Below are 16,676 nucleotides of genomic sequence, written 5' to 3'. Positions count from 1 at the left end.
GAGTAACGGGTAATCCAACACCTGCAGCCTCACTGTAATCATATTATATCTTCCTGGTGCCATGCCTGAGTCGTGTGGTCGGTCCCCGATCAACCGGCGGCCATTGATGAGTGATGTTTTTCGTTTCTCCTGCCACGATCGAGGCGAGTACCGCTCTCGATCCCAAGATACAGTTGGAGGTGGCTTCAAGCGGGCGCCAGCCCTTTTGGATTGTTGACTGACATGTGAGAGAACAGTCGGGTTGGTGGGAGCGGGGGAGTGCTGTTGGAGCCGGTGCGACACGGCGGCACGAGGTTCAAGAGAAAGAGTCTTGTCGTGATTGGCGGAAGCAAGCTCCGCGGGTTGCTTCGTCGAGATTGTAGGCAACGGATTTTACACAGAGTTCTTGTTTTCAAACGAGACCAAAGTCTTTGTGTGCCAAGATGATAGTAATGCTCGAGCGAAGCATCTGCCGGCTTGTCGAGTTCGAACAGTAAAATAAATATAAAAGGGTATCTAAATCATACTCTTGCCCGCACCATCATTAAAAAGAATCAAGGTTAGAAACAACCGAAAAATCAAAAATCAAAAAACACCAGTACATATCCCTCCCTATCCACCTATCATATCCTCTCGTCGTAAGGGACGTAGGTAAGGCAGCGAACCAATATATATATACGCATGCTTGCTGGAGCTGCTCCTCCACCCCCAAAGAAAATCCAAAAACTAGAACCAAAGTTGCCTCTGTTTTTCTTTCCATTTTTTGCCGTTCTTGTTTTTTATTCTTCAAGAGCGCCGATTCCCAAGTCCCGTTGTCTTTTTGTGTAAACCATTTTCTTCCTCGTTGCCAATGTAACTTGGGCTCGATTTCATAATCGATAAACCCCCTTTTTTACCCCCCCTCCTTTTTGCTTGGAGTATGGGCGGGGGTTGTGTCCCGAATGGTCGTGGATGGCATTGGCTCCCTGCCTGGTTCAGGGGAACGACGGGCCGGCCCCGTCGATGACGGGGAACCCCGTGTCCATGGCCATGTACTCGAGTAAATCGAGTCCGCCGACGTTGACGCCCTCGGCCGTCATGGCGACGGCCGTGTTATCCATGTTCTGGAAGAAGGCTGGGCCGGGTGGCAGATACCACATCTCGTTACCCGGGTTGTTCCAGTCCGTCGAGTCAAATAGGCCGTCCATTGCTCCCGCTGTGGAAGATGCGGCGTTGTTGCCATGCCCACTTCCGCTGCCGCTGGCGCCGGCCTCAGGTGGTGGTGCGGGGGTGGATGGTCTGAGGACTGAGGCCGCACCGGATGGGTAGGGGAAGTTGCCTGTGCTGAGATCGAATGGCGTTGCGGAGATGTTGGCGGGGTCCTCTGTCGTCACCTGGTTAGCTGCTGATATCATTGCGGAAGGGAGGGGATGGGGAAGAGGGAAGGGGGGAGGCCCACCATGTGCGTTGAGTCCATCCCGTAGCTTCGAGGCGTGGTTGACCCAGCTGTGACCATCACCGCCGTTGGCCAGTTGACCATTGGCAGCGGTGGTTCCATTCGTGACTCCATGCGGATCTGGACTCCGACCATCCGCAGACCCAATCTGCCCCAGCGCCGGGGCCTGGATGAACCGATTGCGAAGCCGACTGGTCAGAGAGTCGAGCAAGTCGGCGAAGCGGATACCTAGATGAACATCATCCACGATACAGTTTCGAAGGGCCTTGACCGTCTCGTCCATCAGGTCGATGCTAAGCTTGACGTCGGACCGTGGGGCGCCCAGAGCAAAAGTCTTGAGCAAGAACATGGCACCGCTGATGATGCGGAAGTATGTCCTGACAGGGGCGTGCTTGAGGTAATCGCCTGGGAGAAGACCCTCCACAACGGTCCGGAGCAAGTTACGGCAGCCGCTGATGACCTCCTTGATGTACTCCTGATCGGTCGCGCCGAAGCCGCCCAGCTGACCAAGAGGCAGCTTGCCAAAATAGTTTTGTGTCTGGGGCGATAATTGGGCTGCGCTTCCTGCGTTGTGGTTGCCGTGGGCGCCGTGGCCAGCATGTGCCGTGTGGCCGGCGTTGTTGGTGCACCGCTCGACAACCGCCTGTAAAGACAACGAGTTGACGTAGATGCGCACATACTCGTACTCAATGGTGAGAATGTGCCTGATAAAAGGGGGCAGTCTGTAGCGCTCAAACTCCTTCCACCACTCTTGAAGCAACGGCTGGAAATCTCTCAGGGCTTCGGTATACTTCCCGCTCTGGATAATGTCGGTTGTGTGCTTGCGCGATTTGAACAGCTTCTCGTTGCCAATGTGCATGGCGTTACTGATTCCGGCCCAGCAGTGAATTATTTGGTCGTCGAGCTCAAGATCAGGAATGTAGTTGAATGCGTTGGACATGGACGACGGGTTGGTACCGGGCGTGGTACCCTCTGTCGACGTTGGACGGCGACGAGTCACAGCCGGGTCGCTCTTGCGGAGGGCCTCTGGGACCATATTTGTCCAGCCGAGGCGGCCAGCCAGCTGGGTCAGGTAGATCAAGAGCAAACGCTTGATGCGGTAAGCGCGTTGGCGGTACACCTCTTCCTCGTACTCAGGACGTGAAATGGCGCCGTCACGCAACATCTCATCGATGTCATCAAACACGCCAAGCTCGTACGCGAGACCCATGGCGGTGCTAAGGAGCATCCAACACATCCTGTCGCTCCTCCAGGCGGGCTCGAGCCAGCTGTCGAGTCTCTTGCCGCCGATATTCGCGGATGGCCGCTGGTTACCGTTCTCATCGGTGCTGATCAGGTCGCTGCCCTCGTACGACGGGAGCATAAGCTCGTCGATGGCCTCGGCCGGTGGGAAGTGAAGCGCGCGGGGGTGCCACTCGGTGAGAATCATCAACGACTCAATGGTACCCAGCGTCCGCAGGCTTCCTTTCCTCATGCCACGCCAAGGAGCCGTGCTGCTCGTCTGATCATCGGGAAGCGATGATGCTCCGGCCATGGGCGCAAACCCACCCCCAAAGGCCTCTTGGCCCCACAGACATCTCTCAATCATGCCGCGAAGGTAGGTCCAGAGCTGTTCGTGGATAGCATGCGACCTGCAATGGCCACCGGTGCCAGGAATTTTGCGATATCTTGATGAGATTGTGAGAAGCGTGATGGTGAGGATGGGTTCTTCCGTCAGCAGGGTGATGTGCGAAGCAGGATTGCGGAAAGTCGGGGGTGAGATGGGCGTCAGTGGTGAGAGGTACTCGTAGTAGCTAATACCTGTTAGCATGATGCGGCGCGAAGTCATAACGCATAAGAGAGCTCACTAGTCAATGTAATCGATGGCCTCCTGCGCGGTGAACCAGCCAGCCCTAACAAACCTGAACCGCCCCCAGGCCTTGATAGCATCGTTATAGCCAGGTTCGCCAGAAAGGTCCCGCCTCGTCAGCTCCGGGTCAATGGGCTGCTGCTCGAGCTTGATCGGGGCAGAGGGACGGCCGTTGGTGGCGGGCCTCATTGTTTCACCCGGGGTAACGATGCGAGGCTGCTGTGGCAAGGCCGGTATAGAAGCAACACTCTCGTGACGCTTGTGGTTGTTGGTCCCAGGGCTGTGGGCCGGGGGGTGGTAAGCAGCTGCTTCTTGGGCATGGCGAAGCTGGACTGACCTATCCGTGGCGGCCTTATAGAGCAGATCCAAGGCATCGTGGGGTCCGTAGACGCCGGGGCGCATGAGGTCTTGGGCCTCGCGGTTCTCGAGCTGGGCGTTGGGCTCGTCGTCGATGACATAGTCGCCGGTGCGGCGACTGTCGGCCTGGCTCGTTGTGCTCGGGGTGGCGGCGCCGAGGGAGGTGCCGGGGTCGGTCGGACGGCGCAGAGGTTGGTTCCTACCGAGGGAGCCTCCCGGGGTCAGGGGCACCTCGCTGTACAGGCGGCGGTCGATGGCGACAGGCGGGCTGCCGCTGACATGGACGCGCTTACGGCCATTGCGGATGGTGTAGTCGTCGACGTCCTCGGGTTCGGGTTCCTCGCCATCCTCGGTCTTGCGCTTTCGTCGGGTGGCGCTGAAGAAGCATTCTTTGCTCTCGCGGCGGCATCGCACGCAAGGCGGCTCGTGGGGATTATCGACGCTGCCCAGGTCGCAACGGACTTTCCTCCGGCGGCATGGTATGCATGCCTGGTAGACGCGTTTGTGCTGGGCGGATTGGGTGGCAGCCGAGGCCGGGGCAGCGGCGACAGAGGGTGTGGTCGGGGCAGTCGGGCTCAGGTTGGATGCGGCTTGGACGGCGTATTGGGCCATGATGGGCCGGGCAGTCGTGCTGCAATCGTATTTTGGTGGCACGATTCTGGATTTCTTGGAGGATAGACTCGGTCAGGTCGGTTTGCAACGGGATTATGGAGGGGGGAATAAACGGGAAAAGCCACCGGCGGGGCGTGGGTTTTTTTTGTCGGTCCACGTTGGCTGGGTTGGGGGTGGGTGGTACTCAGTACTTTGCAGCGCCCGGCTGGGCTGGCCGCTCGCTGGCAAGCAAGCTAAAGTGCGGGGTTGGGGCAGGATAAGGCAAGGTAAGGTAAGCTAGGCAGGTGGCATTCGATACGTACTCTGCGGCAACTCTCGGGCGGGCGAGCGAGCGAGGGGATGCGACGTGGGACCGACTGTAGGGAAGAATGAAAAGTAAGCTGCGATTACCTCGTCTGGTATTCGCGGAGACGATTCCCAAACCCGGGTCGTATGGGTACTCGTGCACGCTGCGCTGCACACACACACACAAACACACACACCGCGCACTCGGGTCGGCTACCTACCTACCCAATGCGCCCGGCGGCGTGGAGGGTTTATCTTCGGTCTCGGCTCAGTTGGTCCAGCCCAAGGAATGTCGACGACGGCTTGCTGCTGGCTGCCAGCTTTTCGGTCAGACAAGGTGTGCGTGCATGTGGGCGTGTGTTCCACGCCAGCCAGCAATCGACAAGACTGGAGGGTAACGATCCCTATCGACGAGGATGTGTGTTTGTCGGACTGTGATTGGCGGGGGTTGGAAGAAACAAATTGGGATGGAAGGATGGAACAAGACAAGGCAATGGTGTGTGTAACCTTGGGCGAGTTCACGCCATGGGGAAGTGGGATGACGGATTGCTCAGAATACGATGCAATTGAGATGAAGAAAAGGAAGAAACAAAACACCCCCAAGAGGTGATTGGGGTTCGCTTGGCCGTTAAGCTGTCTCAATTGATGAATGGAAAATTGAACACGAGGCACGCCTCCTCCAGCTTTCAATGGAACGAATAGCTACCTTCTGTGCCTAGTTGTTTACCTTAGGTAAAAGAAAAGAAAAGGCACCATTTCTGCCTTCCCGATCCTGCCTGGTCTCTCCAACCAACCCCGGCGGCATGGCGGAGGGGCATGAGCAACGCCCGGTGCCGCGCCAAAGAGGTTCCAGCACATCCTCGGCGCCTTCGGTGTAAGCAAACCTGGAAAGCAAGGTGAGGTCGCCTGAAGTGGCCAATGGCTACGGCCTACATGACTTTTGGCGGCGTGCCGCCTTGTTCTATTCACCTAGAGAATGCTCCGTATTAACAGCGGAAACACTGCCCCGCCATGGAGAGCCCTACCTACCTTACTATATTAGGTAGAGCATGGGGCACGGAGCAGGCATGAGGCATGGAGCATGGAGCATGGAGCCTGGGGCCGCCCCAGGGGCACGGAGCTTGGGGAGAGAGGAGGGGATGTGTGTACCTACTTGGGGAACTGGCACTGGTGAAAAGCCCGGACCAACCAGTGTCTTTTTGACTTCTGCCAACAACCTGAAATTCATCATCTTACAGTTGATGGCCCTCGTTAATACCATCGAGGCACCTCAGAAACCGACCCCCCTTCATTCCCCTCCCCGCGTCATCCTTGCATTGCACCAATCCGTTGTGTGTCCCAGTCCGTCCCCCGTCTCTCCGTCCCGCCTGGCCCTCGCCCAAGCTCCCGCCACCACTTGCGACAGCTCATGGTCACGTTGACGCCGGGCGCAGCTGGTCACGTTCACCTTTGACGGCATCCGAGCATTCCTCCTCCATTCTGCCCTCTCCTTTCCCCGATCTACCCGTCATGCCCGTCACCTCCGTCGCAGATCTGGTTTCCTAGTCCCATACCATTCATCTAGTGTATTTGTCTGTCTCGATAAGTCGACACGTTGAGAGATCTGACGGGATAATGGCAACGTTGAGCCTCCAGTCCGGTGGCTTGATCATCCCTCCCGGCCGAAAGTGACCCGGCCGATGGAACTCTATGCAGGTACCGGGCTATGTACTTGCTTTTATCCCGTGGTTTGTCGTCCATCTTATCGTTCGAATCCATAATCATTGAGTAGAGTAGGTATGCTGGCGCTACCTACAGTGGCCGGGCACGCGGGGTAGCCCATGTACCTGTGGCTGAAATCATTGCCCGTGCGGAAAGGTGCTTGATTCGGGTCAATGTATAAGCAAACAACAAGACAAAAGTGCCTCCTTCTGCTCGAGAAGCTATTTACGCGCGCACTCGGATTGCGTGTGCTTTTGACGGCCAGCCCAACCGTCCTCCCCAAGCACCAACAGCTGCTGCGAGCTGTGACACCAGCATTTTGCAACTATAGTCTCGCCCTCTTACACAGCTATACTTGCTGGCCAGAGTTCGCTCTAGGCAGCTCTCTTGATATTGTTCCAATTCTGAGTACATATTCAATACCTTGACGCTTGTTACACCGCCGATATGTCCAAACAGAGACGCACACTACAGAGCACAGGGCCGGTGGACTTCACAGACGCAGGGTTGATGGGTTTCACAGACAGTCAATAGTAATTACAACTGGACCGCGGATAAAAGCCATGTGATAGCTAGATGTACATATAGCCTACAACAAGCGCCCTTTTCAACAGCGGGTCGCCTCATTGCCTTGTGTTTGCTTGCCCATAAATCTCAGCCTCCTCGCGGTCCTTTGCCTGAACAACTTGCACTGTCGCCCCGTGTATCCATTGTCAGAATATTGTCTGCCTCGGCTCCGTGGTCGTCGCCCCAATTCCCAAACGAGCGTGAGCTCTGTGTATGAATCCGCCCTCCAAAATTCTGCGACATCGCAATTGTTCCTTTGACTGAGCCTAAGAGCTTTCCTTTGTCGCCGCAGCATCCTTCTGCTCAACCTCTGCGGGAAGAACAGCAGCAGGCTCGTCGGGAGCAACCTCGGGTGAATCCTTTTCATCAATGGGGCCTGGCTCCTCCTCAAGGGTTCCATCGAGCGTCGTCGGCTTGAAGTCGCCGTTGTCGATCGACGCCGGATCATGTCCACGCCCGCTGTTGCTAGCCGAGACACCAATGGCAGGGGTATCGCCTTCCGCAATCTTCTGCTTTGTTTCCCGAATAATCTTATCGGCCTCGCTGACCTTGGCCGGGTTTGGCGGGGGGCGTTCAACTCCAATTGCGTTGTCCTTGTCATTTTGGCTCTCCAGCAATGCCTCTTTGTCCAACCGAACGATCATGCAGGACAGATTGTCTGTACTAAAACGGTTCAAGGCGTGGTCAACCAGTAGCTTCGAGGCCTCAACAGGGTCCTCTATATTGCGAACGAGGTCAACGGCATCTTGATCGGAGCAAACGTCCCAAAGCTGAGTGGTCGGTTAGCAGGTTTCCGTCGGTTTTGGGGGCACGAAACTTACTCCATCGCAAGCTATAATCATGAACTCGTCACTCTCGGGTTGTATGACGGTCTCAGTTGTGTAGGGGTGCCCAGTGACAAGATCCTTCATATAGGTGTCGCCAAGGGCTCTCGTCACAGCCAGAACGCCGTTGACGCGGTTATTGAGTATCAAACCACCTGCGTTCGCTATCCGCTTTCCTTCGTTCTCGTCACTACCCTTGTGGTCGTACGAGAGGCGAAGCGCCTTGCCCGAACGACAGAGAATGATACGGGCATCTCCTACGTTGGCCGTGTAAAGGACACGCTGCCGGCTGGCCGAACTCTTCAATTTTGCATGTGTGGCCTCCGGGCCGCTCATCTTATCGTCTGCAGGCTCATCTGACGCCAGTTTGGCGGCAGCTTTAGCGGCAGCTGCAGTAGCTGGAGCAATGGCTTGAGAGCCAGTCGCCGAGCGATCACTCGGCACCCTATCCTCCCAACGTAACACAGCGACGGCAGCAGTGCATCCACTGTTCTTAAGAGGAAGCTTTTCCAGTTGCGCATCGACCGAGGTAAACGTTTGGTCTAGGAGTTCCGGAATAGGGCCGTTCGGGTTCTTTCGGATAATGTCCTCCAGTATGACGTGAAGCTTCTTTCCGCACCAGTCGGCGGCGAAAGTGCCGGCGTGACCGTCGAAAATCGCGAAGTAACCATTGTCGGTCTCAACCATATCCTGGGCGACCGCGTCCTTTTCATCGACCGAGGAGTCGTTTTTCTTGATATCAAGAACAGGGGCAGGAGTGTGCAAGAAGTTGTACAGAAAAGCGTGAGTGTCCTCCATGGTGCGACGGCACTTCTTGTTCCTGTCCTCCCAGACACCGACACGAAAGGTTGAGCGCGGGCCGGGAAAGGAATCTCCAGCCGAGTTGTTGTGTTGGCCCTGAGGCACAACGAGGGCGGGATCTTGCTTGCCGAGCTTCTGCAGAGGTGTCTGCGAATTCACATCCGAACTGGATCGGCCGACCTGGGAGAAGTTCAGGGTATTCTTGGCATGGGCCAGTAGGCTAGCGGTCTTGCTCTGGACGGCGCTGGCACGGCGCTTCTTATCAGCGGCGCCATCCTGTTGCCGTCCCGGAGGACTGCTGTTTCCACTCCTCTTGTCGCCGCTGGCGGCCTGGTCAGATGATTTGGTCGGGATCGAGCCGCCCTTGTCAGAGTCGGGCGAAGGCGACTTGCGTTCCTCTTTGGAGTCGCTCTCCGCCTTGGACGCAGCCGAGCTGGAGCCGCCGCCGAACATTCTAGTCAGCAGACCACTCCCCTGGTTGGAGAGGCTGCGACGCTTGCTTCCTGCCAGTTTAAAGAACCTTGAAGAGACGTCAAGTGTACCGTTCCGCGCTCAAAATCAGTCGGGTTTGATGGTGTCGGGGCGATGTTGTCTTCTTCGTTTGGGTCGTCGGGTTCGTCGGGAGCGGGATGTCGCGAAGTGTGATGTCTAGGAGGGAGAGCGCAGCGTTAGTCTTGTGCTAAACAGAAGTAAAGGCTGTCGGGTTCATGAAGGGGCAAAATGATCCGAGGCCGACCGGAGCATAGACAGAAGTTTGGGTCCGGTCTTGAGAGGATTGAGGCGTAGGGCGGCAAGGGCAAAGTAAGTGGTGTTGATCTTCGGGAGGCAGGCGTCATGAGGCACCAGCTGGTCGCTATGGGATTACAAGGGAGTACAGGCGCAGACTTGCAGCGGAACCAGATGTTGCGAGGATTGGGTGCAGGCAAAGCTATTCGAACAAGATATGAGAGCATGCATCATGCCAACGCCAGACATATGGTGCTTGTGTGCTCAGGTAGTCCGGGGTGATGGGTGACGTAGGCTGCCTTTGATACTGGAGGGGGGATCAAGATGGTGGACGCAACAATACTCACAAAAGTGACGTACCCAACGCGATGGAATACCGGGCCGAGGTCGTGGTGGACGTATAGAAAGGGACAAAAAGCACGGATGGCGTGTCAGAGATGCAGTTTGCCGAAGGAGATGGCAAATACTGCGATTTCGTCTGTGAGGGGGTTGGTGAGGTTAGGCAGTGCTGAGTTGATGTAGATGCGAATGTTGCTCTTGGCCGCTCCTTGTCAGTCTCCGCAACACAGGAGGGGGAGGGGAGAGTTGGTTGGAGGGGAAGGGCAAGGTAAAGGTGAAAGCGGCGGGAACGGTTCGCAGGGTCGTTTTAGTGGCGCTTACCTGTGCTCCGTTATGGGGCCCTGCCTTGGCCTGAGCTCCTGCCTACTGCAACAAAGGCACCTTAGCTTCCCTTGCCTCGAAGTTTGGGCAGGCTACGTAAGGCAAGCACCTATCCAAGAGATGGGTACCTAGGTAGGAAAAAGACTCTTTTCTAGAGCCACTAAAGGAAGGGAAGCTTTGCGATGGTTTGGTGCGCAAGCTCTCTTCTGCTGTGCGTGTTGCGTTGTCAAGTCTCAGGTGAGGCGAGGGTGTCCTGCATCGGGTTCTGTAAGAGGAGGTAAGGCAAGGGACGGTAAAGTTGAGCGGGTTCTGAATCCCAGCCAAGATCGATACAGGGGTTTTGACGGCTCCCAAGTTGCGGTGCCTGATGTCCCAAGAAACGAGTTTACGACCACTTGTTGCCAGACCGGGACAGACGGAGAAGAATGGGGTGAGTTGAGAGGAAAGTCGAGTAAAGGACTCTAGGGGGGTTTACCGCGGATTGCCCTTGCTTGCCGTTCCCCCGTCTGATTTGAGGTGCCGGATCTGGATGGAAGTCGAATGACCTCACTCTTGGAACCCAGCACACTGAAGTGATGCTAAGTCAGACCCGGTGTGTCTCACGCCGATCTCCATGCAGTACCAAAGTTCCAGGCAAGATCTGCCTCCTATCCTAACCTCGAGGGTTTTGTTTTACTAGGTACGTGTGCATGTTCCCAACCGGGCCAGCTACTCTGCTTTTGATCGGAGAAGTTTACAGTGTTTCAAAGAGACAAATCCCAATCGAGATGGTTGTCGCATGAACGAATTTCTCATGCGCTACCTACATGAACAACTCAAAAAACACCTCCACGGCCACCTTCCGCTCCAGGCACCGTCGGATTACCGGGGCCATTCCGTGCGGAGGGCACCTTGCGTTCCTCAATGCGCTTCAAGCAGCCCATATGATTAGATTGCGAAATACATTTGCTCCCAACTGCTGCTGCGGCCACAAGACGGCCATACCCCGAAAGCTTAGATTTGGCTCGATGGCTGCTATAACTCGCATGTCTGTACAGAGCTAGAAAGAGGCCGGGCTTGAATCGAGTGTCCCCAATGGCTCGGTCTGGGGAAAGTCGATGAGAAACCGCCAGAGGCGCCAATACTATGGTAGGTACAGATGCGGTGGAGGCCATTCGCATGACGCAACAGATGCACCATAGTGTTGCCTTATTTAACCTGCACCTGACAGCATGTTGGCATGACAGCTCAGCTCCAACACCTAGAACGAAGCGGAGTACGATGAGGTCCGTCCAAGGTACAGACCATTTTCCCATCGTACGTGCTTTACTATACTGTGTGTACAGGAGATAGCAGACGATGTGTTGTTCGGAGAAATGGGGTCCAGACCATGGGGTCCCGCTGGGTTGGGCTGAACTGGACTGGGATACCTGATAATACACGTGTAGGCTATGGCCCACATTTGCAAGAGTACTGGACAAGCTACTGACAGCGGTATGCTGACTCGGAACGACGCTGCCGACATGGCATTCTGCGAGGTGTATATACCCATGGTTGTTTTGGTGTTTTGGTGGAAATTTGTGGTCTGGATCCTCCGTCCATCCACGTTTGTCCACTGGGCCTATAAGGTTGTTGATTTGATTTGAGCATGAGTGTATTTGATCTATTTGAACATCTGTGTCACACAACAACAAAAACAGGGGCTTGTAACATATAGAGAAGACGGATATCGGAGAAACCACCTCCCAATCGGTATTCCCCATATCACTGCCTGGAACACATCTAAATGGGAAAAAATACAGCCAGACATGTATGCGAGACTATGACCCATGAAGGCAGCAGCACTTCAGTCTAACGGGTCGGATGGGCGTCCCAGCGGGGCAATCGATGCGCGAATGACGCAATGTTCCGACGCAACCTTTCGAGCGACAACTCAGAGCCCACCTACCAAGACCGACACACGGAAGAATACTGCATGGAAAGAAACGCCCGCAAGAGAAAAAGTGCGCCTACCCTTAGCCTTGTGACTCCATTCCATATGTGACAAAACAAACTAGCTGCCCAGGACTCCCCGTCATCCATCGTTTCTCTCCACCAAACATCGTGGCCGCACTTTCGAGTGTTACTACGGCTACCGCCTGAGACTATCGAGGCGGGCCTGGAGGTCGTCGTCGCCGGGATCCGCGCCTCCGCCTCCGCCGACCGCTTGAGCAACCCTTGCTTCCGGTACTGTCGTGGTTTGCATTCCGGACGGTGTTTCTCCGAGCTGCAGCGCCAATTGTTAGCCGACGAATGCCCGCTTCCGACTTGTCACGAATGCTTACCGCCGATGTCAGGTCGACTCCGATCTCCTCCAGAACTTGCTCTACCACCTCATCGCCCTCCTCTTCGGCACCCACGTCCATAGCGTCGTCAATGGCATCATCCATCATCTCCTGTCTCTGGTCCATGATATCGTTCTCGCGCTCGAACTCCATTGCAATACGCTGAAGGGCCGGTAGGTTCATCGATCGGTTCATGCTTCCCAAGGCTGTAGTTGCGCCCTTCATGGCCTGCATCATCTGCTCATTGGTGCGATATGTCTGTGGTTCAACCCGTGTCAGTCGGTGTTTTCCAAATTGATGCATCTTTCGGGCGTCCTACCTGCAGCCGGAGCGAGATCTTTTGCAGTTGACTGCGCATTCCGTAGAACTTCTCAATGTACCTGTCAAGAAAACTCGTCAGTACTAACGTCAAACAGTCAGAGGGCTCTCAAGTAACCAACCTCCGTGTACGGACCAGATCCTTGGCCTGGATCTTGCAAGCGCCCATTTGCCCTTTCTGGGCGCTCTGCTTGATTTGCGTGATCAACTGCTTCTCTTGTTTCTCCAACTTGACTCGAATCTGGTCCAGCTCCCGGATCGCCTTGTCTAGCATGCGTTGATTCTTGCGCAGACGCTCCGCGGGCGTCACGCGCTTGCCAAACATGTACTCCAAGATCTACATCGCAAGATTAGCCGAGGCGTGGCGGCGATGAGGCGCGCAACGTACATTCATCGTGGGGGCTGAAGACGGTGCTTTCCAGATGAAAGGGAATCAAATAGGCGACTTGAATTGTAGGTCGATCGAGGGGTGGATGACAGCGACAGCGTTCGTCTCGTGGAGAGGAGTCGATGGTGGAGGTTGATAGATATTCGGGTTGCCTGGCACTCACGTAACGGACATGGGTACGTACAGCAGCTTGGCACGGCGTAACCACGCCAGGCAAAACCAGGATTCCAAGAAAGTCAGAGCGATTACGCTGGGAGGTCTGACCAGGATCCCGCTCAGGTGATTAGATAAGGTAGCTCGGCGGCGGCATTTTCCGACCTCTCTGTCTGGCCAATAGGCGAAGCGCCGCGACAACGGGTAGTGGGAAATTTGCCGCTCCGCCCAAAATCATGCGCTGGGAATTCCATACATGACGAGCTTCCCTGAAAAAACATTCACGACCTTGTAAAACTTCGCCGCCACATTCCACTCCTACCTCTTCTTTTCTCTCGTTTCTCGACCATGCTACTTCCACCATCAACCGATCGAAAATGAGCCAAGATTATTTCTCGAAGAAGGGCAAGGCCCCTATGGACCAGGAGGTTGAAAAGGACGATACCGACCGGCCGCAGCAGCCGGTGCCGTCATCGAGTTCTTCGAGCAGACCGCAATTCATGACCGTCGGGACCGGGTCCACCTCGGCACATGCGGCGCACCTCCAATCTCTGCTCGAAAACGACTCGGGCTATGGTGGCAGCATCGCTGACGGTGATGTGTTGACCTCGTCCGTCGACCGTCACATCCCGACTCCTGTCAATGGCCAGCTCTCCGAAGCTGACCGGCGTAGCCAGGCCGGCGCCATCCACCAGCTGTGGTACAATGCTCACAGGGTGACACTGGGCCGCTCGATCAACAAAGTCATCGAGCTGTTGAAAGAGTTGCAGGAGATGAATGTTTCCTGGCCTGCGCATTATCCTTCCGTCCAACGAGCCGAGGGAGGCTCCCGCCCCACCGTTTCACATGCTTGGTCAACCATCGGCGACGTTCCCGCCTCTGCTTCTTCCGTCCCCTCGTCCCCGACTGCTCCTCCGTCGATCCGTCGATCTCTTACATCGGTAGAAGCTCGCGACAGCGCCGAGTCGAGCAAGGCGCAGGAGCGGCGTCAAGTGGAAGAGCCGCGACTGGTCAGCCCTCAGATCGCTCAGGATTTCTCAATTCTCAAGCTGGACCTCAAGTTGGGATCACTCCACCAAGCAGAGCTGGTTCACTCTCTCGAGAAGGGCTCCATTGCTTCCCTCTTGGACGGCAAGATCAGCTCCAGCATCCGACACCTACTCAACCTGCGAGAACGAATCGAAGACACCTCCAGCAAGGTGCTTGTCACTGGCGACCTTAACGCCGGCAAGTCGACGTTTTGCAACGCTCTCCTCCGAAGGAAGGTTTTACCGGAAGACCAGCAGCCTTGCACGGCTATCTTTTGCGAGGTCTTAGACGCCAGGGAAAATGGAGGACTCGAGGAGGTGCATGCCGTACACATGGACGCTACCTACGACAGGCACAACGAAAGCACTTACGACGTGTACAAGCTGTCACAGTTGGAAGACCTTGTGGTGGACAATGAAAAATATACTCAATGCAAGGTTTACGTCAAGGACGTGCGGACTATTGACGAGTCCCTACTTAACAATGGAGTGGTGGATATTGCCTTGATCGATGCTCCGGGCCTGAACTCGGATACGACGAAGACGACAGCTGTCTTTGCCCGTCAGGAAGAGATTGACGTGGTTGTCTTTGTGGTCTCGGCTGCCAACCATTTCACCATGACTGCCAAGGAATTCATCTGGGCTGCCGCCGCCGAGAAAGCGTACCTCTTCATCGTGGTGAATGGCTTCGACAATATTAGAGACAAGAAGAGATGCGAGAAGATGATCCTTGACCAGGTTCAGGGGCTCAGCCCGAGAACGCACAAGGAATCTTCGGAGCTCGTCCACTTCGTTTCGAGCAACGCTGTTCCTACAGCTCCTGCGCCGCCTGGCGGACCTTCGGGTGGTGGCAGCGGCAGCTCCGGTGGTGGCGGTGACGACCCGAGCGATGATCCGAAGGGGAAGGGCAAGGATATTGAGAAAATTCGAGATTTCGAAAACCTCGAGCAGTCCCTGCGGAGATTCGTCCTGGAGAAGCGCGCCAGGTCCAAGTTGGCTCCAGCAAAGACGTACTTGCTCAACATCCTCAATGATGTCCATGTGTTGGCCAATGTCAACTCGGAGGTTGCTCAATCTGAGCTTGAGCGAGTTACAAAGGAACTCAGGGAGATCGAACCCCAGCTCGAGTCAAGCAGGAAGGCAACGGCGCAGGTTGGTGATCAGATTGAAAAGATTACCGAAGAGACTTGCAAGCAGGTGTACGACTACACGCGGACAACCCTGAGCTCGGCTATTGACCACGCTGGAGACAACAACCACGGCGTCCCATACCGTGGCATCTTCAACGCGTTTGAATACGCAGAGGAGCTTAAGGAGGCCATGATGTCCTACATCCTGGAGTCGGTTTCTGCCTGCGAGGAACACGCAAAGACGAAAACCGTTGGCGGTGTCAATGCCATCAAGCAGCTCGGCATCTTGCACTTGGGCGACGATTATCAGAACCTCATTTTCCGCCCTGATGTCATGTTCAAGAAGAAGCGTGACTCCATGGCTCGCAACGTTGACGTCCCTACCGAGCTCTGGGACTTTGTTGACTGGAACACGATTATTCAAAAACAGGAGAAGATGGCCGGCACGGGCATGGCCCTCACTCTTGCGGGTGCTCTGGTGCCTCGCATGATGGGCAGCAGCGGCTGGTTGGACCACGCCTTGAGTGCGGCCAAGATCATGGGCAATGAAAACCTGCGCCGGCTTGTCATTCCGGGCATCGTCGCAGCCGGTAAGTTTCTATCTCCATGACTGTTGATGGCGTTTAACTAACAATCACTCAGCCTTCGCAGCCGGTGCCTACATTCTCAACCAGATCCCCAACTCTCTTCCCCACCGTCTCTCAACCAAGATCGCGGCTCAGCTGGAGTCTGTCGATTATGTGCACACGAACTCGACACGCATCTCTGCTTCAGTCCGCAAGGTTCTCCGTTACCCTGCCGATAACCTCCGCGTTGGCCTTGAGCAATCTGTCAAGGATCTCGGTAACCGGCGCGAGGAGACGCTGAAGGTACGACAGGAAAGCGAGGTTGCGCTCAAGTACTTTGGCAACCTTGTTCGCAACAGCGCACAGCAGAGGACAATGGTGGAGGGCGTCGACTTGGATACTCCGCCTCCAGGCGCTGTTGCTGCCGGTCTTCACTAGATGTTTCCCCCCGTCTCATCTCATCCCTTATTTGTGACAGGATACCTTACGATAGCATGGAACGGCGTTCATATGGTGAACTGGGCTCCCCTCAATCGACCTTGTACGGTCTTACACGCACCTATACCTGAGTTTATTCCCCCCCTTTTTTGATGGATTTTCTTCCCTGCATGAAAACGGCGCGTTCAAAGCAGTGGCACACACACAACGATAGGCATATACGTAGAGGCTCAAAAATAACCTAATTCTCGTAAAATTATCGGTCGGATATTGACAGTGACTCGTTTGTAGCCATCATGGGTCGTCAGCTGACGCGCAGCATGGCTTGGGGCGTCGTCGAGCACGATCCAAGATGGTATGCGAAGCTAGGAGCGACGGGATGAAGGACGGAGCCGTCATCTCAGCTCGCTCGGGCATGAGCTTGCTTTGGACGCGGACTCTGCCGGAAGTGAGCTTTTGGCAAGTGTAATTTCTCTCTCTCCGTTGCTTACGTACCTGGGAGGTACCGAGGTCCGTCCGGACCACGACCGGAGCTAGCTAGTGTTGGGCCTCGAAC

General features: G+C 55.6%; 4 protein-coding genes across 4 annotated transcripts; 1 reads left to right on the top strand and 3 right to left on the bottom strand.

Annotated features, from left to right (window-relative positions):
- Nucleotides 1–953: 953 nt before the first annotated feature.
- Nucleotides 954–4,232, bottom strand: EsH8_IV_000145 (Zn(II)2Cys6 transcription factor domain-containing protein; the record flags this gene model as incomplete). The annotated part of the gene is made up of 4 exons (XM_083265035.1): nucleotides 954–1,342; nucleotides 1,418–3,207; nucleotides 3,262–3,543; nucleotides 3,601–4,232. The coding sequence occupies 4 exons, from the start codon at nucleotides 4,230–4,232 to the stop codon at nucleotides 954–956; spliced, it is 3,093 nt and encodes a 1,030-aa protein (XP_083123930.1).
- Nucleotides 4,233–7,051: 2,819 nt separating this feature from the next.
- Nucleotides 7,052–8,863, bottom strand: EsH8_IV_000144 (phosphatase 2C-like domain-containing protein; the record flags this gene model as incomplete). The annotated part of the gene is made up of 2 exons (XM_083265034.1): nucleotides 7,052–7,555; nucleotides 7,607–8,863. The coding sequence occupies 2 exons, from the start codon at nucleotides 8,861–8,863 to the stop codon at nucleotides 7,052–7,054; spliced, it is 1,761 nt and encodes a 586-aa protein (XP_083123929.1).
- Nucleotides 8,864–11,906: 3,043 nt separating this feature from the next.
- EsH8_IV_000143 (ESCRT-III subunit protein DID4) lies at nucleotides 11,907–12,811 on the bottom strand (the record flags this gene model as incomplete). The annotated part of the gene is made up of 5 exons (XM_083265033.1): nucleotides 11,907–12,041; nucleotides 12,100–12,357; nucleotides 12,419–12,479; nucleotides 12,540–12,754; nucleotides 12,806–12,811. The coding sequence occupies 5 exons, from the start codon at nucleotides 12,809–12,811 to the stop codon at nucleotides 11,907–11,909; spliced, it is 675 nt and encodes a 224-aa protein (XP_083123928.1).
- Nucleotides 12,812–13,335: 524 nt separating this feature from the next.
- Nucleotides 13,336–16,120, top strand: EsH8_IV_000142 (mitofusin; the record flags this gene model as incomplete). The annotated part of the gene is made up of 2 exons (XM_083265032.1): nucleotides 13,336–15,706; nucleotides 15,759–16,120. The coding sequence occupies 2 exons, from the start codon at nucleotides 13,336–13,338 to the stop codon at nucleotides 16,118–16,120; spliced, it is 2,733 nt and encodes a 910-aa protein (XP_083123927.1).
- Nucleotides 16,121–16,676: the final 556 nt, after the last annotated feature.

Source organism: Colletotrichum jinshuiense, chromosome 4 (assembly GCF_051148585.1).
Source record: "Colletotrichum jinshuiense chromosome 4, complete sequence".
Lineage (NCBI taxonomy): Eukaryota > Fungi > Ascomycota > Sordariomycetes > Glomerellales > Glomerellaceae > Colletotrichum > Colletotrichum jinshuiense.
The sequence above is the reverse complement of the archived record's forward strand: the minus strand, read 5'-3'. Positions and strand labels throughout refer to the sequence as shown.